We start from the raw sequence: 22,831 nt of genomic DNA, 5'->3' as shown, positions 1-22,831 counted from the left end.
CACACATTCCAAGGACAGGGGAGGAGAAGAGGAGTCCAGTTGCCCGGGTTCAGCTTGAAGGTCAAACTGATAGTCATATCTTCTTGGTGACCACCACCCCCCTCAATAGAGGAAGTCAGCAAGTCAATGTTTTAAACCTTGGACATTAAAAATTTTAGAGTAGGGTCTTTAACAGGATTTCAAATTAACTATGAGGTATGCAGCATTACTAAGTAATTACTCTGAAAGGGAATATCACTGATATACTTTTACAAAATAGATAAATAAAAGAGCTAAACACAGTTCACATGCTTTAAGAAGTATTTTCCCAAATCTCACTGTGTGATTTCCAGAAATAAAAATAGAACCAATCTAGCCAAGACATTTAGAGGGAATTTCCCATGTCCACTATAATCAATCTCAAATGGCACCATAAATAATCACATGTCCTATGTCCTTCAAAACCTGCATTTTTAAGGAGATAAGGTTGAAAGACAGAAGAGAATATGTTGGAAGTTTTGAGATATGAGAGAGGAGGCCATGGTTCCTACAGGTCCAGGATCATCTCTGCTGCTGTGTCCTGGAGCCATACAAACTTGGTAATGATGCTGTTGGCAAAGCTGCAAACAAAGAATTACAGTAATTCAATCTGGCTGTAACAAAAGCGTGTAAAATGCTTTCAAAATCAACAGATATCAGACAGGATTTAATCCTTTCAATGTGTCTTAAATACATTTTTTTAAAAAGCTATTATATTAACCATGTATGTTCATCAAAAAGTAAGTACTGAAATCAGCTTTTATTAGATATTTTCCCCACTGTATATAAAAAAATCCATTGCCTAACACTTCTTTGGAAGTAATTTTGAGTAATTGGATACAATCTAGAGCTGCCTTGTAAAGAAAAAAACTGGCTGGGTTAAGGTTGAAATTCAAAGATAGATTTAAATAAATGTTATTCACAGTACCATCTGGGGGTAGTGGGAAGACCCACAGGAAATTTTTATAGGCAGTCCCGTTGTAAGCCTTCTAAAGTAAAAGAAAATGGAGTAACAAAGGCCTAATTCTTTCTGAGTACACCTTTTTCTAGAAGATGCTGAATGATTCCTGAAGTGGGGCAATCTGCCCCTGAATTGAGGATTCATAGAGGTAGCCATATGCTCATGTCATATGTGTCGTTTGTATTACTGCTCTCAGGTAAACCAGATTCATGGAAGTTAAAGGCTGCACTGCTAATCTAGAAAGATGACAGAGAGAGGTCACCCATCCTTACTTCACTGCTGCCTCAAAAACCAGACAGAACTGCATTTAGGCTCTGAAACCACAGTGATGAATATTTCTATTCTTACTTGATTTCTTAACATTATTTAAATGTTATTTTAATTGATAATAAGCTCAAATTAGGAAGAAACTGGGAGTACGGAATTGCAAAGATGTCTCCATGCTCTTCATGTAGATTGAAGCAGTGAATCTGATCCACCATAATGTAGAAGCTTAAGCCTGTAGGTTCAAGACGCTTGAGTTTATCCTGTCTCTACCTATTTCTAATCCATGATTTTTCTTAAAGCCCCAGGTTTCTCATCATAAAAATAGGCATAGTAATAACACTTACCTCATAGAGTGGCTATGAGTATTAAATGAGATAATATATATGACAGCTCCTTAAAATGGAGCCTACCTAGTGAGAACTCAGCATTATAATGCTATCAGCATTATAATTACTATAGCATAAGCTTGTCCTTTTAAAAAAGCATTTATTTGTAACACAGTAGGGCAAATGGATAAAGTAAATGATAAATAGTAATCAGGGAAAATTCCATGGGCTTCAATTACTTCAGGATTAGTTGTAGGATCTTTAAGAACTGAACTATCTGTTAGTTGGATCATTGGCCTATTACTACCTAGGTCAGACCACAAGAGAATTGTTTTCCTCTCAAGACTAGAAAAAAAGGAGATAGTAGACCTCCTAAGTTTGCCCTTTGACCTGTGGATTGGACAGCTTTTCTGGGGTGCAGAAAACTAGGTACCAGATTATCAAAGTGGGTCTCCACATTAGGCTGCTTTACAGCTTTTGAGCAAGGTGGTAACACTTGGAGGACATTTTCTTCCCTACTTTCTGTCTCCCTGACTCTCTTTTGTAAACACCCCTTTATAGCTTCATCATATTTCTCACAGATTATTGCTCTATACAGATACATGTATACCACACACACACACACATGCACACACACACAAAATTAGACCATAAATTAAGGAAACAAACAAATCTTTTTTTTCAGTGTTCATATTGAATTGTCTGTCATTTTTCTGTAATTTTACCACATCATTCTTTTATATTTAACTAATTAATGGTATTTATTGAATATCTCTCACTAGGTTCTGTTAGTTGGCAACATTATGATCTAGGATTTTCAGCTGTGTAATCTCAGCAAATAATTTCTCTTCTCTTTGCCTGATATTTTTTATTTGTAAATTTAGACTCTTGGATTGACAGAATTCAACTCTAGCATTCTGTGATTCTGTACTAGCCATCTTTTTCTATCAGTAAATGTATTCAATTGTAGATGCTGTTTAATTCCTCTAAACAATACTTTTGGTTTGGCACAAAATTTCTGGTATATAATCAACTTTATATGCCAGGATTCATGTTTACTTCATTGAAAATGATGCTTCAGAAGGACAAAGGCATCTTTTGAACCAAAGTTGCAATGTTGTTGCCTTTGGCACCATGATAGCTTTCTCTTCATACCCATTTCCTTTCTAACATTATAGTGTCTTTATAATTTGAATAGAGATGTTGTATAAAATGTAAATGAAAAGGTCTTCCTAGCTATGAATTTCAGTCAGGATGGTGGCACAGGTAACATGTTTTGTTTCATCAGGACTTGGTTGATTTAAAAGTAGAAAGAAATATGCCAGTTAATTATTGGTGCAGCTAATATTATTATTATTTTATTAATATAATCCCATTCTTTCTCATACTTTCAATAGTTTCTTTTGACATTTGCATTTATTTTATAAGAATATGAAAAATAATTCAGAATTAATTCTTTATATATTTTTTATTCCTCAACATAATTTTTTATACCATGGTTTTCCATTTAAAAAAATTATTCTTACTACTGACTATTGGATTGTCTTCTAATAATTTTTATAGAAAAAGTACTTTCCTGGTATATTCTCCAAATCATTGCATGTCTGAAAATGTATTTTTTTTTTTTTTTTTTTCGGTATGCGGGCCTCTCACTGTTGTGGCCTCCCCCGTTGCGGAGCACAGGCTCCGGACGCGCAGGCTCAGCGGCCATGGCTCACGGGCCCAGCCGCTCCGCGGCATATGGGATCCTCCCAGACCGGGGCACGAACCCGTATCCCCTGCATTGGCAGGCGGACTCTCAACCACTTGCGCCACCAGGGAGGCCCTGAAAATGTATTATTTCTTGACCTCACATATAAACAATAGCTTGCTGAACAGAAAACTTTGTTATGGGGAGTATAACCTTTTGCCATCAAAACTGCTAATGATTCTTTTGGCATTTGGAGATGCCAAAAAAGAAGTCTAATTTTTGTTGCCACATAGAACTTTGTTTTTCATTTGTGTGTGACTGGGTGTTAGTCTCTTTATTTCTTTTGCTGGGAACTTGGTGAGTCCTAATTGATTTTGAGAACTTAAACCCTGCTTTAGATCAGGAAAGTTTTTCGTACTATTTGATTATCATAAGTTCTTTATATGTTTAGTTCCCTCCTTTTGAAAGTCCTATTCAATACATATTGATGAGCCTATATTGACACATCATACACCCAGCATCCATAGTTTATGTTACCCTTCACTCTTGGTTTGTACATTCTGTGGGTTTGGACAAATGTATAATGACGTGTCCATCATCATGCCTAGTATTTCACTGACCTAAAAATCCTCTGTACTCTGCCTATTCATTCATCATCCCGCACTCACCACCCCAACCCCTGGCAACTTCTGGTCTTTTTACTCCCCATAGTTTTGCCTTTTCCAGAATGTCATGTGTTTGGAATTATAGTATGTAGCCCTTTCAGATTGGCTTCTATCACTTAGTAATATGCATTTAAGATTCCTCCACATCTTTTCATGGCTTAATAAGTCATTTCTTTTTAACACTGAGTAATATTCCACTGTCTGGAGGTACCACAGTTTACTAATTCATTCACCTACTAAAAGACATCTTGGTTGCTTCCAAGTTTCGGTAATTATGAATTAAGCTGCTATAAATATCCATATGCAGGTTCTTGTGTGAACATAACTTTTCAACTCCTTTGGGTAAATACCAAGGAGTGCGATTGCTGGATTATATGGTAAGAGTGTGTTCAGTTTTGTGAAATTCCCAAACTGTCTCCCAAAGTGTTGGTACCATTTTGCATTCCTACCAGCAATGAATGAGACCTCCTGTTTCTCCCTAACCTTGCCAGCATTTGGTGTTGTGTGTTCCAAATTTTGGCCATTCTAATAGGTGCATAGTGATATTTCATTGTTATTTTAAGTATATAAACTTGTTAAGACTAGGAACTATATATTTTTTAAAATTTTTATTGAAGTATAGTTGATTTACAATGCTGTTCTAATTTCAGGTGTACAGCAAAGTGATTCAGTTACGTATATATATATATATATATATATACTATATATATAGTATATATATATATATATACTATATATATAGTATATATATATATATTCTTTTTCAGATTCTTTTCCCTTATAGGTTATTACAAAATATTGAGTATAGTTCCCTGTGCCATACAGTGGGTCCTTGTTGGTTATCTATTTTATATATAGTAGTATGTATCTGTTAATCCCAAACTCCTAATTTATCCCTCCCCCCATTTCCCCTTTGGTAACCATAAGATTGTTTTCTATGTTTGTGAGTCTGTTTCTGTTTTGTAAATAAGTTCATTTGTATCATTTTTTTAGATTCCACATATAAACGATATCATATGATATTTGTCTTTGTCTGGCTTACTTCACTTAGTATGATAATCTCTAGGTCCATCCAGGAGTAGGAACTATCTTGAAGTTGTCATTTTTTGCACGCCCTTCACAGTAACAAAGACAATGCCTTAGAGTTGCTAGATACTAAAGAAGTACTTAGCAGATTGTAGAATTTCATCACAAGATGGTATTTGAGGTCATTTGGCTAGCTCAACCTCCTTATTCCAAAGAAGAGAAAACCAAGTCTCTGATAAATTAAGTGACTCACCCAGGACCATACAACCAGAGCCAGATGGCAGCCCATATCTCCTGAATCCTAACCCAGGCTATAGTCCAATAATACCAAACCGATGATTTTATGTGAGTCATCACTGATGCCTTTGCAATTTTCACATCTTGATTTTTCCTCTATAAAATAGAGATAATAAGCCTATCATTTGATGAATAGAAATTAAAATTGATCATCACAAGGGACATTGTGATCAATAGGAAATGTAGAAATGCTTACTAATACTATGAAGTACTATTTTAAACAGTGTTAAAAATAGATATGACAACAAACCAAGGCTCTTCTGGCATTGGAACTCAGAGCCTAACCATGCTGACCCTGCATCTTCTCATTTCAGGGGTCTTACTCTCAGGAGTTCAACTCAGTATGGAATTTGCTATCATTTTTCACCTTGTGTTTATGTTGTACCTCCATATGAGGAGCTTAAGGAGCTTTACAGACATTAGCTCATTAATCCTCCCAAAAACCTCTCTAAGGTAGGGCAGAGGCATAAATTATTATTCCTATCTGGAAAAAAAATGGCCTAACTTATCTCTCTTAATTTTACTGATACTCTAAACCATTGATTAAATCCTAACTTATACCCTGTACACTTAAAATATAATATTTTCTTCCCCAAGGATATTTTTCTTTCTTTTTCAATGTAATGTCATGAAGATAAGTGTGAAACCAGAATGACAGGTCTGGTGTTAGAAGCTCATTTGCGAAGCACAGGACAGGCGATAGGTTCCTCCTTCCCCATATGCTCTCCTCATTTTCTAAAAAATATCCTTTATTGCCCCTCAGTCATGACAGGAGAAGTGACTTTTAGGATTTGGAGGGACGTTTCAAGACCAATTCACTCCTTTATCTGTAAGCCAAGACCACCAGCAAGAGAACCAATGGATCCATTCAACCATGCCATACTAACTCTCTATAAAACACTGGTGCAACAGACTTCAAAGCTTTACAAAAGCAGCAATAGAAGTTAAATTTTCAGTCTTGTGTGCTTTGCTTAGGCATGTGGTTCTCACTATAAAGATATTTGGAGTTAGACTTTGAGGATGTTAGAACATGACCAAGACATGAGAAGAATCTGAGGCCAAGCAAGGTTGTTTCATGTAAACGATTGCAACAACACACTTGTCCAGTTAGAGCAGTTACCCACAGTTCAGGCCAGTGAAAAGGAAAATGAATAAGAATGATAAAGATAAAGTGAAACTAGTACCCTATCACTCCTCAAAGTTTATCAGAGAGGGTAAGAATCATCTTGCAACTGATTTGAGAGATATTCCATGTTTTATTATTTTTTAAAAGACCATCTCAGACCGCCATATGATATTTTTCCTGTCTCATAACAAAATAAAGTTATGTAATAATCTGATGCCAGAAGATGGTAAAGGCTAAAGAATCATTGCATTTTAGAGAAGGGGTATTGAGGGCACATAAATGTTACATCATTTACTTGAGATCACGTAACTAATTATTGCCAAACTAGGTAAAGGCCCTAAGTTGTGTTTCTTTCCCTCCCTCAATCCAAGTTGCTTCTCAGATGTTCAATTAAAATACCTTTATGCTTAGATGACTTATGTTCTACCTTGCTGCCAGATGAAGGAGTTTAACGAGAGGACTTCCCCCCAGTGTATTGAATCTTGTTTTGGGGAACAGGCAGGAGAGGGGTGCGGCGTCTTTTCTCAAAAGAAAAGAAAACATGTTCTTCTAAAAGGAAAATTAGCTTTTTCAAGAAACTGCTCTCAAAAATTTCTCCTGGACCTCTGCTTTGTTTAAGCTATGGGAGTGTTTAAAGAATGAAGTTCTTATTACATTTCCTTTTCACAAGGTTGTGGAATATTGCTTTGAGCTAAGTAATCATCAGAGCAATTTACCAGTTGGCTAATATTTAGTCAGCATCTCTCTACTACCTGATATAACAGTTAAAGAGTGTTCTGCCGTTATATATTAGTTAAACTTCTAAGAGAAGTTTACTAACCTGAGAGTGTGGTTAGTATTACTGCACATCTGGGAATACTGAAAACTAGCAAAAAAGGAGTTGAATTGCCCTGGGCTTCCACCCCAAAAGCAAAGGAAAGAGCTAAGAAGCAAATTCCCAATGGTCCAGACCCACAGGAAAATGTCCTGTTTATTTTAGGTGCTATGAAAATAAAATCAGAAATATGAAGTTTATAGAGCTGGCTATACCTCAGCCTCTTCCAGGTCAGGGAAGAATAAATGAAAAAAACAGAAGCGTCTTTCTAATATTGACTTTCTGTCCTTAGTATCATTTTCCTCTTTTTTAGTGGTGTTATTCCCCACAGCCTAACTTTCTTCCTGCATTCTTGCTGTGTCCCTAGAGTTCTTGAATTCATTTACTTCCCATCTGTAGGATTCTTGAATAACAGTAATACTTCCCTAAAATACCAATTCCTAGCTGTTATACTTCAAGTAACGCTATGAGCTTTGTGATGAGTTCCAGGAGTGGCTTCATAGGAAATAACAAGTAAGTTAGCCAGAGATAAGTCTGGAAAAATACGGTTTGATGGAGGAGGCGGGTGAAGAATAGTCAACTGTGTATGGATGAGAGAGTTAGAAAATACCACGCAGCAGAGTTGAGTGATTCATGAAACAAATTAGTCCAACAATCTGTCCTCTCCTCTGTGTTCCACATTATCCCTGGGAATTCCTTTTGTGTCATCCTGGCTCCCGTGTTCTCTTGCTTTCCTTCTTAATGCTATTTCATCTCCCAGGTGTTGTCTTTATGATGGTTCTTCTTTCATCTGAACTCACAGATGAGTTCAGGTAGTTGGGATCCACAAATAATCCAGAGAAGAAAATCACCTTCATTCATTCTCCAGAATTACTTGTTTTTAAAAAATATTTATTTATTTTTGGCTGCATTGGGTTTTAGCTGCGGCATGTGGGATCTTTCATTGTGGCGTGCGGTGGTCTTTGTTGTGGCACGCAGGCTTCTCTCTCTAGTTGTGGCGTGTGGGCTCAGTAGTTGCCGTGTGTGGGCTTAGTTGCCCCGCAGTGGCATGTGGGATCTTAGTTTCCCAAGCAGGGATTGAACCTGTGTCCCCTGCACTGGAAGCTGATTCTTAACCACTGGACCACCAGGGAAGTCCCCTCCAGAATTACTTTGAATGGAATCAGTAAGAGTTAAAAAGCACAGTGGGTATTGTAAAAAGATTTCAAAATATAATAATTTAAAAATAAATGGCAATTAATGCCTCATCTGCTTATGAAAAGACTGATTGTGGGATTTTAAGAAAAGGTATAGTATAATGGCTAAGTTGCATTTATATCCAGCACCCTTTCCCCCTTATTGCTAAAAGTTACCTTTCTGTAATTGCAGACTAGTTTAGCATCTTAACAATAATGGACATGTTTTTAAAGTGCATTCTTTATTCCAGGGAGACTCTGTAATAGATACCAGCATTTTAGTAATGATACAAGCAATCTGTAAGCTATTACAGTTTTCTTTAGAGTATCGTAGTCTTCATATTGTTTTGTATGTCTGGAATTTTAATCGTGTTTTTAATTTAGAAAAGGAAGTATATAACATATTACTAATTACATGTGAATATGAACTAAGCACATGACCACTGAGCTTGATTCTTAAAAACAAACATGTTTAAAAGTACTTAACCTAGTGTAGGGTAAGTCACAAAGAAATTAAAGAATGCCACACAGGGCTAACAGCAGCTTTCATGGAATAACACAGTGAGGGTCTTCATTTTTAGAATGGTTATTAATTTTGGTCTACAGCTAAAAAGTAGCTAAGAGGAATAGAAATACTCCTTTCCAAATATAATTAATGTTTTTTGAACAGATGAAGGTACAAAAGAATTAAAACATAAATATGAGTGTATTAAAAGAATGTTTAGTTTTTCCCTTGATGACACCATTCATTGAAGAGTGTCCAAGAATTTGTAGTATTAGTAGTCCTGGTGGCCCTTAATGATTCAACTTGATCGGTGAGGATACTAGATTGCAAGAACAAGTAAGATCTTTTTCTAGGTCAAAGGTCAGGCTAATTAGGCCTGGAGGTAAAGATGACACCTCACTTATCTGCTGCCTAGGTGAACAGAGGGTAGATGATTTTTCTTAAAAAATGAAAGTGTTCGCTGAAACTATTTTGATTTTAAATGGTTAAAATAAATCATTTAGTGTTAGAATCTAGATTTATACTGTCATGTACAATTTAAAAAGTATTTTGGCACACATCCCAGACCCTCTTCAAGGAGCTGATAGAGATGTGCTTGGTGAATCAATTCAGGGGCCTTTACTGCTATTTTTAAAATCCAGCTTTTACATTAAATAAACCAGTTTGTTATTTTGCAAGAAGTTATAATCTACTTAGAACTGTCATTCTCTGTTTCTGACTTGCAGTTAGATGGTATTTCCAAAATGTCAGACCTAGATTCTGCTTCTACCGTCACCATAATACAATGTGACAGCCAAGATATTATATCAGTACCTTTTCCATAATTAGCAATAAGGATCCTGCCAAGGGTTAACTAGAAAAGTTTCATAAATGTTTTTCTACAAATGGTCCTGAAGGCAGTATTACGCTTTTAAAATCTGCTAATGTAGCAAAGACTCATGACAACCAGGAGACAAATCTGTGAGCAAAACTGTTTGGAGAGAATAGTTTTGTACTGTATGATGTATGGTATGTAAATGAGCTTATTAGGACTCTCATCTATTTTATTATTGGTGACCAATTTGATAGAGGCATTTAAAAAACAATATTTCTGCCTGACTCCTAGAAATGAAGAAGATACATTGATATAATTGAGAGCAAATGATTGCATGTCGTGCCATTTAATCATGTCGTTTTTCAATTGCTATTTTTTGCACTTCACTGCATGCTTATAGAATATTTAGCTCCAATATAGATTAAGTCCCAGAGTTTGCAACTGAGCTGAGTTCCTATATTGGCTGACATCTTTTAAGTTTGGAATCAGGTAAAATATGAAGATGTCTTTTGTCCATATTTTCTTTAAAATATGCAAGTTGTCATTCCTACCTCACTTGAGGTGTTTTAATTTTTTTGGCTGTTTTGAATTACTCCTTCACAATTCCAGGTTGGAAACTCTTTTTCCTTTTTTTTTTTCATATTTTTTAAAGTTTTATTTTTATTTTATTTATTTATTTTTTGGCCATGCCGCGTGGCTTGTGGGGTCTTAGTTCCCTGACCGGAGATTGAACCAGACCCTCAGCAGTGGACGCATGGAGTCCTAACCACTGGACCACCAGGGAATTCCCTAAAGTTCACTTTTAATAGAATCATTTTTCTGATATTCACTTCCATTTTGGTTTGGGGCTAGATTTATTTCTTTTTCTTTTTTTTGACTAGATTTATTTCTGACATCATGTCTGTTAAATTCATGTTTGCCAAAAGAGCCAAAGTTGCCTGCTCAGCCCATTCCTTATCTGTGATGACCACCATCTCCTCTACCAGAACAAGATGGCTCACACAGGTCAACACACAACAGGTTGTTCACCATTCTTTTCAGTGGGGTTTTCAGGAAAATATAGATATGTGTGTGCATATTTAGAAAAAGGGTATCTTGCTTTAATACTTCCAATTTCGTTTCCCTGTTTCCTTTTTTTTCTCTTCCTATCAAAACTTTTAATCTTGCTAGGTCATTTTATTTTTTATTTATTTATTTTTTAAAATTTTTTCTTATTTGTAACATACACTATACACTAGGTATAGTTAAGTTAAACACATAATTGGCTCAAGAATGGAGATGTCAGGACCAAATCTGCTGATCCCTTGCTGGAAACTTTGATAATCATTTGCCTAATGAATGTTTCTTACTTTTGTTAAATCTCTTCATTATTATTTATATGATTTACGTCTTTCTCAGAAAAGAGATTATCTCCCACTGTCTGCTAGAATATGAGGTCCTTGAGGGCAGAAAGTTTTGTTTTGTTCACTGATGTATCTCCAACACTGAGAACAGTGCCCATTATAAAGATGTTTAATAAATATTTGTTCAATTAATTAATTAGTATTTTTTCCACCTCTGCTATCATTAACTACCCTGGGCTTAAGAATTGCATAGGTTATAAATTCTTATCATATTTGCAGGCTTAGGAATGGGTATAAGATAGACCCCTGACAGGTATATGGAAGAAGTTGTTGGCTCTCTGATCAACAGTAACTTTATGGCTGTGACCACTTCTGGTTAGAACTCAGGGGCAGAGGTGGTCTGAAAATGTCAAAAATTTCCAAGCTTCTTCAGCTCTCTTATGAAAGGCAACGTACCATAGTGTTTTCATGAATTGACTCTGGGTTCAGGTTGCATGGGTTAAAATCCTTTGCTGCTTATTTGCTGTTACTTAACCTCTCTGTGTCTCCATTATCTCATTTGTAAAATAGGTAGATGACAGCAATGTATGTCTCAGAGTGCTGTTGTGAGGATTAAATGAGTCCATACATATAAAGTACCTAAAAAATGCATAGCACACAGGAATACACAAAAAAATTTGTCATTAGTGTAGGAGATTAGTGAAAAATAACTAAGAAAATACTACTAAGAAAAGAGCTCTAGCAAGTTATGGCTCAATGATTGTTGGTTATTATTTTGCATTCAAGTAAATCTTGATTATTTGAAGCAAACATAGCATTATTTTTATTTTGTTTTGGTTCAGATACATATAGTCAACTCAGAATCATCTTTGGTAAAGTCTGTGAAGTCTATCTGACATGTCAGGTCTCTCATTCTTGCACAGATACTAACAACACAATAGATTACAATTTCATAAGATATGTCTAAATATATATGAAACTCATCACTGCAATAATTACACTTAACTAACATTCTTCAACTCCCACATTTTCTTCAACTCCTTTTCCAGGCATGCTCTTATATATATACTTTTCTGTTACGTTTTATGATGTCTCTAGAAGTTAGGACAGCTATACTTAAAAAGGAACTGTATTTTTTTATCATATAGCAGAATGTTTTATCCGTTGACTGAGATTTATAGGTCTGTAGTTGTAACTGTATCCCAGGAAATTTTATAGCCATTACTTTAAAAATAAATAAATAAAAGTTCTACATTTGCATTTGTAAGTGTATTAATCAGTGTATTGATCCATGGTTGCAGAACCATGGTGACTGACTGGATGGTATTGGTAATATCGAGTCTGTTGTCATAACACACTCTAAAGGAATGGAAAATTATCTGATTATATCATCAGTTTTGTGGTTGACAATATATACCTGCCCTTAACTGAGAGATTTAAAAAAATAACAACTTTATTGAGATATAATTCACATACCATAAAATCTAATTTCAAAATGTTTTTACCACCCTGAAAAGAAACCGTTTACCTCTCAGCAGTCACTCCCTATATCCCCCGACTGCAACCCCTGGCACCTACTAATATACTTTCTGTTTCTATGCATTTGCCTATTCTGGCCATTTCATATAAATGAACTCATACAACACGTGGCCTTTGTGTCCAGCTTATTTCACTTAGCATAATGTTTTCATCCATGCTGTGGTATGTATCAGTACTTCATTCCTTTTTATTGCCAAAAAATATCCCATTGTATGGATATACTGGTTTTTTTAAATCTATTTCTCTATTAATGGATGTTTGGGTCATTTGCACCTTTTGGCTATCATGAATCATGTGGTTATGAATTTGTCTACAGGTTTTTGTGTGGCCATATGTTTTCAGTTCTTTTGGGTATATACCTAGGAGAGAAACTCCTGGACCATATGGTAATTCTGTTTAACTTTTTGAGGAAATGTACTGTTTTCCAAAGTGAGTACATCATTTTGAAATCCCACCAGCAACAGATGAGGGTTCCAGTTTCTCTGTCTCCTCGCCAACATATATTGATATTTTCTGGTATATTTATTTATGTTTTATTTCCAGCCTCACACCACTGCCACCCCCCAACACAGAGATAAATTTGCATATAAGTTCCATGAGAGCAGAAATCTTGTTGCCCACCGTTATATCCCTACCAGTGAGAACAGTGCCTGGAACATAGGAGGCACTTTCAAGTACATTTAGATGGATAGGTGGATAATTGAATTATTATTAACATAATATTCCACTTGAAATTCCTTGCTTTTTAAAATGTTGCAAAAGTTATGGTTTCTTGGGCATTCCCTGGTGGTCCAGTGGTTAGGACCGTGTGCTTTCACTGCTGAGGGCATGGGTTTGATCCTGCAAGCCGAGTGGCGTGGCCAAAAAAAAGGAAATCTGTGGTTTCTTGACCTTTTCTTATGTGAATCTCCCAACTGTAATGCCTGTCCTTCTTCCCCTCCACTTTTTCAAACTTCAGCAACTTTTATGGCCTAATTCTAGTCCTATGAATCTTTATCTACTCCAGCTAGTAATGTCAATGCCCATAATTTAGCATGTATATCATGCTAAAGTCAATGCCCATAATTTAGCATGTATATCAATTGCACATTACTTTTGGGTCACAGCCTCACTATTCACATGGCACATTCACCTCACTTACCTCATTTAAAACCTACAACAACCTGATGGGTTAGGTCTTATCAAAAACCTTTGCCTTGTATTGATAGCTCTCATTTTGAGTAGCCAGAGGCTTCTCTTTACAGCCAGATTACAAGCCCTTAAGATCAGGTACCACATCATATTATATGCCTCTTATCCACCAGTGCCATTCCTGTAATGAAAATTACGGTGTTTGGCACATAATTGATACCCAATAAATGTTTATTGCTATAAGAAATATCATTCATGTGATCTTTGCCAACCTTGCCCCCAAATTATGATTCCGAACCAACCAGTCAAAAGCATCTTCTGGAGAATCATAGAGGTACCAGTATAGCCTCTCATTTTTCCCACCTGCTATACATTCTTCTCAGACCATGGCTGTAGGCAGTAGCATTACCTGATGCCCTTGTACCTTCCAAACAGTCATCAAGGTTTTGATTACTATGTAAACTCCCTGAGAGCAAAGCTTCTATTTAATTTAGCACAATGCCAAATATGTTAGAGTCATTAATTAGTAAATGACTTACTTGATAAAAATAACCAAAAGGAGTAAAATCCCCAAATACAGTACTCAATCAGCATTCTTTTTTTAAATTTAATTTAATTTATTTTATACAGCAGATTCTTATTAGTTACCTATTTTATACATATTAGGGTATATATGTCAATCCCAATCTCCCAATTCATCCCACCACCAACCCCCCTCCACTTTCCCCCCTTGGTGTCCATACATTTGTTCTCTACATCTGTGTCTCTATTTCTGCCCTGCAAGTCGGTTCATCTGTACCATTTTTCTAGGTTCCACATATATGCGTTAATATACAATATTTGTTTTTCTCTTGCTGACTTACTTCACTCTGTATGACAGTCTCTAGATCCATCCACGTCTCTACAAATGACCCAATTTCATTCCTTTTTATGGCTGAGTAATATTCCATTGTATATATGTACCACATCTTCTTTATCCATTCGTCGGTCAATGGGCATTTAGGTTGCTTCCATGACCTGGCTATTGTAAATAGTGCTGCAAGGAACATTGGGGTGCATGTGTCTTTTTGAATTATGGTTTTCTCTGGATATATGCCCAGTAGTGCGATTGCTGTGTCGAATGGTAGTTCTATTTTTAGTTTTTTAAGGAACCTCCAGGCTGTTCTCCATAGTGGCTGTATCAATTTACATTCCCACCAACAGTGCAAGAGGGTTCCCTTTTCTCCACACCCTCTCCAGCATTTGTTGTTTGTAGATTTTCTGATGATGCCCATTCTAACTGGTGTGAGGTGGTACCTCATTGTAGTTTTGATTTGCATTTCTCTAATAATTAGTGATGTTGAGCAGCTTTTCATATACTTCTCGGCCATCTGTATGTCTTCTTTGGAGTAATGTCTATTTAGGTCTTCTGCCCATTTTTTTATTGGGTTGTTTTTTTTTTTTGATATTGAGCTGCATGAGCTCAGCATTCTTAATTATATTAACATTCTGGAGATCATCAAACAAATACTAATAATATAAAGTTATCACTGGCTGAAAAGACCTATTCATTGATTGATTCATTAATTTTTTTAGCCATTCAATAACAATTAAAAAATAATTGGGGGTGGGAGGAATTGGGCGATTGGGATTGATACATATACACTATCGATACTATGTATAAAATAGGTAACTAATGAGAACATACTGTATAGCACAGGGAACTCTACTTAATGCACTGTGGTGACCTAACTGGGAAGGAAATCCAAAAAAAGAGGGGATATATGTATATGTATAGCTGATTCATTTTGCTGTACAGTAGAAACTAACATAACATTGTAAAGCAACTGTATTCCAATAAAAATTAATTAAAAAATAATTGATCACCAATGGGTGTGGTCTTTAGGCTCTTGGCTACAAGTGTGACTCCAGAATCAGAACTTACAACTTCTATTTTTATACTTCTAAAAAACTACTCAACTAGATTAATTTTCTTATCTGGAAAACTAAGTTCCTCTGTTTTCTGTAGAGCAATGTTCTCAAACTTTAACATGCATTTTAATCACCTGTAGGGCTGGTTGAACCATGACTCATTGGGGCCCACCCCAGAGTTGCTGATTCACAAGATATGGAGTGGCACCAGGGAATTCTTGTTTCTAACAAGTTTCCAGATAATGCTAATACTGCTTGGCCCAGGGAACACACTGAGAAATTTTGCTCTAGAAAATTTGGTCACAGGTAGCAGACTAAGAGAAGACAATTGCTCACCTCATGTAATTAGAATGGTAAAATACAGAAAATGCAAAAAAGAAGAAAAGCACATGAAAAAGTGTAGAAAACCCTTGCAACAAAGAGATGGAGCTGTCTGCTTTTATATGATCCTATTTAAACTAGAAGAATGTGCCTATCTTTTCACTTCTCTCTTTTCTCTCTGTATATTTCCTCACGCCAACTACATTGAAGGCAGGTACATATCACATACATATACAGATTGAAGTTTCTTTGTTGTGCTTGCCACATAGAAGGCATATTCAGTAGATAGTGTTTAAACAATTGATTCATCTAGAAGGTAAAGTCATGTTTGACTTTATAAATGGAATTGCTTCATAAATAATTTTTTATTTTGACACATTACCTAAAGTCCCACCACTTTGTTTCTATTGACCGACCTAATGATGTTACATTAACTGCTAAATAAAATTATGTAAGAGATATGGAGACAAATTTCTTTGGAGTTTCTCAGCTAGATTTAATTTTTTTCTCTCTGCGTTTACCATATACTTGGTTTGGGTATTTTTTGAATTTCATTTTCCTCCTCATGTGTTTTTTCTCTATTTAGTTCTTACATTTTATTTATTGTGCATTTTGGTTCTTGGTCTAATTGTAGTTCTTTAATTGTAGGCTTATTTATATCCTTTTGTAATAGGAGATGACAGTATTATTTAATGTCAAGAATATGGGTGTACATTTGACTCTTGAACAACATGTGTTTGAACTGTACAGGTCCACTTATACTCGGAGTTTTTTTCAACAGTAAATACTACTATGCTCTGTGATGAGTGGGTTGGTTAAATTTGCAGATGTGGAACCCTGGATACAGAGGAACCCTGGGCTGGACATAAATTGTAATCAGATTTTTGATTGTGCTGGGGGTTGGTACCCCTAACCCCGCCATTGTTTAAGGGTCAACTGTACAAGTAAATATAATCATTCTATGCAATATGTGTGCATAAATACATAAATTTTATGTATAATGAAGAATAAATTACCAATATTGGAAGCCTTACGTTCAGTGGTGTTAAACTGAAGCCAGTGGCAGGAATGATGTTACATCACATTTGGCTCCATAATATGAGTGGTTTCAACAGTCAGAGAAGTTCATAAAGCAAGTCAGGAGAGGAGAAAAACCCCACATAAACCAAAAACGCCCCTTTGTATCACCACTGGTGAATTGAAAATCAGATTGATCATTTATAAGTATAAAGTAAAAATCTTCCATCTGTTGGCAGCTCTCTTACAACATGTCCAAAAAGATATGTTTAAAGGGTTGGAGATTTGTAAAGGAAAAAACAAATTAGAAATTTTGATTTTCACTTTTATATACTTCTCAACTTTTATAGCAAATATGCTTTTTGAGTAACATGAGGAAGTTGAGTAGAGGTATAAAATAACCAAATTATATAGGTCATTAGAGACTTAAAAGTAGAACACCGAACTATATTCTAACAATTGGATTCTGAAGTGATACTAAGACAATGACCTACATACTAACAGAGGTAGCTTTGTAGGAAAAAATTCCTAAAGATTACCAAATAATAATGATACTAAATGTATAACAAAATACAAAAATAATGATAAATAAATACATAACTAAATACAAAAGCATTTGGAATATCTTTCTCTTAGATATATTGATAATTAGTTCTCCTTTCTTTTTACACTTTCTTTCCCACTCCTTTTCTTTCTACTTTTCTGGGAAGGCAACATGACTGTGCTTGGGAACCAACATGATCTCATTGGCTATCAAGGACAATGCTTCAAAACTGGCAAAAATGAAAAACCTTATAAACTTTTCTGTTCCTTACTTTTCCATCTGCTTTACTCTCTCTTTTCTCCAACACACTGGGTACTCCCAGGGTCCCAGGCTACTTGCTACTGAACTTGGACCATCTGGCTCACACTGTTTCCCTGAAGATTTCACGACTCCTCCGATAGCAACCTGCACAAACTTCTGTTAGCACCTGCCTCTCTGTATTATTCTTGGTACTGTATAGTCCACCAACAATAGACTCTCAGCTCCTTGAGAGAGGGAGCAGTAACTTGCTCCTTTTTGAAGCCTCCATGCCTGAAACAGTGCCTGGCAGATGCAAGGTGCAATACACATTGAGGAGGTCTGGGAGGCAGGGATGAGTCTGTCTTATTTCTGTGCCTTACTTAGATTGCTTAGCTTGGGTTTCTGTTCTGTTCTCTGAAAATGTAAGCCAAAAATAGTTATAATAATCATTTTGTTCCTATGTAGTTATATTTAACATTTCTCTATGCATAGTGTATCATGGAAATAATGTGAACTCTACTGATTCTAAGAAACATTACCAGCAAATGCACTGATTTTATTTAGTATGTGTTTGTGATTATAAATAAGCATGTACATTTTAATGGTTGTCCTGGAAACACATTTATGTAAAAGAATGTTATCAATTATATCACTTAGATGTAAAAAAGTACTGAAAAATATGTTGGCCATGTAAAATTCTCAATGTTCCTCTCCTTTTAAAAGTAGTGTTATTTCCGAAGTGTGCATATAGAATAAATTGATCTAGAGTGTACACTAAGTTCTTTGAATATCTAAAACTTTTTAAACTGCAGAATTGTGGAGATCTGAAAATCAGATATTGAGTGTCAACAGTGTCAACAGTTTTTAAAAACAGCTAACACAGTTTTAAAACCCATAGACTGTCATTAAGATGTGGGGTGGGGATCATCTGGATACTTAAATACTGGATACATTCTAGATACTAATAAACAGTTATGGCCAATCACCTTTATGAAAATTTCCCCTAGCAACCTCACATGTCCTGTTTCAGAACTTTGAAAATGCCTGTGAGGTGAATGAAGCCCATTTGGGCTGCTTTGTGAATATCACCTAATGTGGCTGTGCTAAGTCCACACATACCTTTAGTGTCATCCATGGCAAATTCTCATTTAGCTAAGAAACATAGGGACTTTTTGTTGGCTGGAGAAATGCAGTCATTATTTTAGTCAACTTAAAATGGAGTTTTGCAAGATCCAGTTTTGTGGCATGGAAGCATGTCTTGATTTTTCTAGCCCTTTATTTTTAACAATTTAATGACAAAACACAGACAAAAAACCCAAAATCTTCAACATGTATATTCATAGAACTCATTTGAATCAATCCCAGTTGGCTGTATTATTATCTTGAAATGTTTAATATTGGGCCAAAAAATGACAGATTATTAAGTGGGCTTGATAGTTTGACTTGCTCAACAGTTGTTCTAGCGCAAGAGAGCAAATTATTGAAGGGTGTGTGTGTGTGTGTGTGTGTGTGTGTGTGTGTGTGTGTGTGTGAGAGAGAGAGAGAGAGAAAGAGAGAAGGAGAGAGAGAATGCATGTGGGGAGGGTCAGTTAGCAAGATTGGGAGAGGTAATGGAAACAATGCCTATTGCTTTGGTAGACCCTCAAGTTTTATCTTTGAATGTGTAGGGGTTTCTCATTCAGCATTGAACTAATGAATAGCATCAGTAAAGAAATTTGTCAGACCTGGTGGTTCTATCAGGAGTTATATAGGAAAATAGTAATGATCCCTAGGAAAGTAAATAAGGGTAGGTTCAAGAAATATAACAAAAAATGCTATACTGGTATAAACTGAATAATAAAATTCCTAGTCATATTTTGCTGTAAATAGAGGTATGGGAATTTGTCATTCACCTTATTTAAAATTCAAAAATATTAGGGCTTCCCTGGTGGCGCAGTGGTTGAGAGTCCGCCTGCCGATGCAGGGGACACGGGTTCGTGCCCTGGTTTGGGAAGATCCCACATGCCGCGGAGCAGCTGGGTCCGTGCGCCATGGCCACTGAGCCTGCGCATCCGGAGCCTGTGTTCCGCAACGGGAGAGGCCACAGCAGTGAGAAGCCCGCGTACCACAAAAAAAAAAAAAAAAAAAAAAAAAATTAAAAGTACGGGGTTCTCTCATTACAGAAATAATAGAATTCCAGCTATTACTGAGTTAGGGTTGTTTAAATGGCTATAGCATGTATTATATCAATAAGTGGAACATCTGTATGAGACATCCACCTGCTGATCTACTACCACTCTGCACATTTCAATGAACTGCACTTAATCATTTTAAGACTTCTTCTAATGAAGACTTATCTAGATTAACATTTTAAGCACAAATACTTTTAGGCATTAAAACTCTAGCACTAAATGAAATTGCATTGTCTTGTTTATCCTTGTTGATTAATAAGCAATCTGTTGACTGTTAGAACAGTCCAATTGTGGCAGTAGAAGGAGATTAGTAATTCAGTGATGTTTGTGGATATAATCATCGTTTCTCCCAAAGGCTTTGAATTAGAGTATCACTTACACACTGTCCGTAGGCAAAGAAAAGATATAATATTTTTAGACATGTGTGCCCACTATTTTGCTTGAATTGTTCAGCTTAGGGTCACTGCAGCAATACAGATGCTTCTGGGGGCAAAATCTTACTTTGATGCATGCATATCCCTCTTAAATAGTGTGAAGGTCTATTAAAAGAAACACAGCAACTAACAAATAATGCATTAATAATCCATTATCCTAATTTCTGTTTTCAGAACATTATTGCTTTGTTAATCAAGTTTCGGAAGAGAAATGTTGCTTATTGTTTTTTTCAAACAATAGCTGTTATATATCAATTTTTTTGCAATCTTATTTAACTTATTTACAGCCTAGAAAAGTAAACTTCTGGCTCCAAAGAATCTAGGAGTAAATTTGGAAATACTCCATTTCCTTTTGGAGGACTTTTCTGTCTTTTGTGTTTCCTGTGACCTTGAATCAAAGCATGTCAACCTGTTTGGCATAAATGCTTTATTTCATTAAGTTAATCACCTAGATATCAAAGTGGGACCCAACATTTTAGATGTAGAAATCAGTTTTTTTTTTTTAAAAAAGGAAGAGGAATGAGATACAGCTAAATTCATTGGCATCAGTTGGGTGTCTGTAGAAGATCTCTAATCCAAAGGCAACTCCAGAGTCCTTCTTGTCCTATTGTTCGCAGCTGAGCGTATCACTACAATTTAAAATTATGGTGGAAGAGGGTGTTTTATGTTTTAGGGAAATCTGCCCTAGAAACACTAATGGATTGGTCCCTCTTTCTGTCACAGTCCCTCTGTTGTGAAATAAAGCAGCGACGTCGTGGAGTGGCCTCCATCCTGCGATTATGCCAACATCTTCTGGATGACCGGGAGACCTGCAATCTGAACGCGGACCACCAGCCCATGCAGCTGATCATTGTAAATCTTGAAAGAAGGTGGGAAGCCATTGTCATGCAAGCCGTCCAGTGGCAAACTCGGCTACAAAAGAAGATGGGAAAGGAACCTGTGAGTGATGATTTCTTTTTTAAAGCATAATGCTCTCTCATTTTTCTTAGAAAAAAGAAATTCTTTCAGGGCTTGGAAAATGTGTTCATCTTACAAGTGGTTTTGCTAACTAAATCTCTAACTGCTAAAAGAAACTGCTTTTATCATACAACAGAGATTCATTTGCCTACCGATAAGATGCATTTTAGTCTCATTGTCTTTTAAAAAATTCATATGGAGACTTTGCTTAACCTTACCAAACTAAGGTTTGGTAAACATCACCAACAATATCATTAATCATACAAAACCCCATGAAGATTTTGCTAGGGGGTGGTTTACCACTCTCGGAGCATATGGAGCAATGTGTATGCTTTACAGACAAGGCAACAAAGTATACAGTTTACCTTTTCTTTACATGATATGAATTAACACCATCCACGTGTAAAACAATCTCCGTTGCTCCTGCTTAGAGCTCCTTCCAATACAGTTGCATTGCTGAGAACTAGCAAGTTTCCTTAATGCAGTGAGAGAGTTTTAATGCAGTGCTCGAGGTAGAGGTTGGGACCCCGTTTAAGAATTTTCCAAATTGACTGTAAATTCAAGCTGTTGCTAGATGAAGGAAATATATATATATATATATATATATATAACTAGAGTTGTTTTATTATAATGTAGAATACACACTTGTCCAGAAAACCTTAAGGGAGAGGATTTATTGATAAAAAGATTACATTCCCCAAATGACCTTGAAGCTAGTGTCTGTTAGTTGAAGGCCTAATTCTCATGTTTGACTTACATAAATGAAATACACACACACATACATACATACATACAATGGAAATTTTTTTCTTGTATATTTATATTATCAGTTCTATGTCTTTGGAAAGTTCAAGATTCAAAATTGTAAAATCAAGTATAATAATCCTGCCACTGAAAAACAGCCTTCTCCTATGAATTCTAATTTTAACAAAACCTAAATATTTAGGTTATCTGATGTGTTTGGCATTGGGGACTGGGAACAGAAGGGACAATGAAGCAGTAAGCCTTCTCACTCTTTTTGCATCTGTAGTTATGTTGAGTCTAGGGGGTGATTTTATCCTCAGTAGTTCACTTTAATTGTTTTGCGCTGAAGTCATTAAATTTCTTAAGACTTCCAAGTTATTACCAGTAATCAGATTCTATATAATTGGATGTCTTTTCTTGAAATGACCTATTTGTTGTGAAGCTATTTAGCTAGAGTCCTTCCTTTTCTTTCTTTTTCTCTCTTCCTTCCTTCCTTTCTTTCTTTCTTTCTTTTTCTCTGAGTGTTTGAAAGCATAGAAGAGGTTATTTTTTATTCTATAGTTTGAAACATCTAAGCATAGTAGTGGTGATAATAAAATTTACACAAAAACCAACTGCACCTGGAGAAGCTCTTAACATTTTGGAAGCATTCAAGCTGCTTTGGAGGAAACAAAACTGTGTTTCTTCGGAGATTTATTTGAAATCATGATGAGGGATGCAGAACTGGATCTCTGCAGACTAGCTGTAGACATTTTTATCCTACTTCTGTGGTAAAGGGGTAAGCTTTAGCTTTGA

The 22,831-nt window shown here is 35.9% G+C and overlaps 1 protein-coding gene across 2 annotated transcripts in view; it reads left to right on the top strand.

The window, feature by feature from the left end:
- Positions 1–22,831, top strand: part of AKAP6 (A-kinase anchoring protein 6) — a 499,176-nt gene that overhangs the window by 420,805 nt on the left and 55,540 nt on the right. For both annotated transcript variants that reach the window (XM_060096326.1, XM_060096325.1), the window contains exon 13: positions 21,059–21,274. In XM_060096326.1, coding sequence (XP_059952309.1) covers positions 21,059–21,274 — 216 coding nt within the window. The remainder of the gene's footprint in view (positions 1–21,058; positions 21,275–22,831) is intronic.

Source organism: Mesoplodon densirostris, chromosome 4 (genome assembly GCF_025265405.1).
Source record: "Mesoplodon densirostris isolate mMesDen1 chromosome 4, mMesDen1 primary haplotype, whole genome shotgun sequence".
NCBI classification, from domain to species: domain Eukaryota; kingdom Metazoa; phylum Chordata; class Mammalia; order Artiodactyla; family Ziphiidae; genus Mesoplodon; species Mesoplodon densirostris.
The sequence above is the reverse complement of the archived record's forward strand: the minus strand, read 5'-3'. Positions and strand labels throughout refer to the sequence as shown.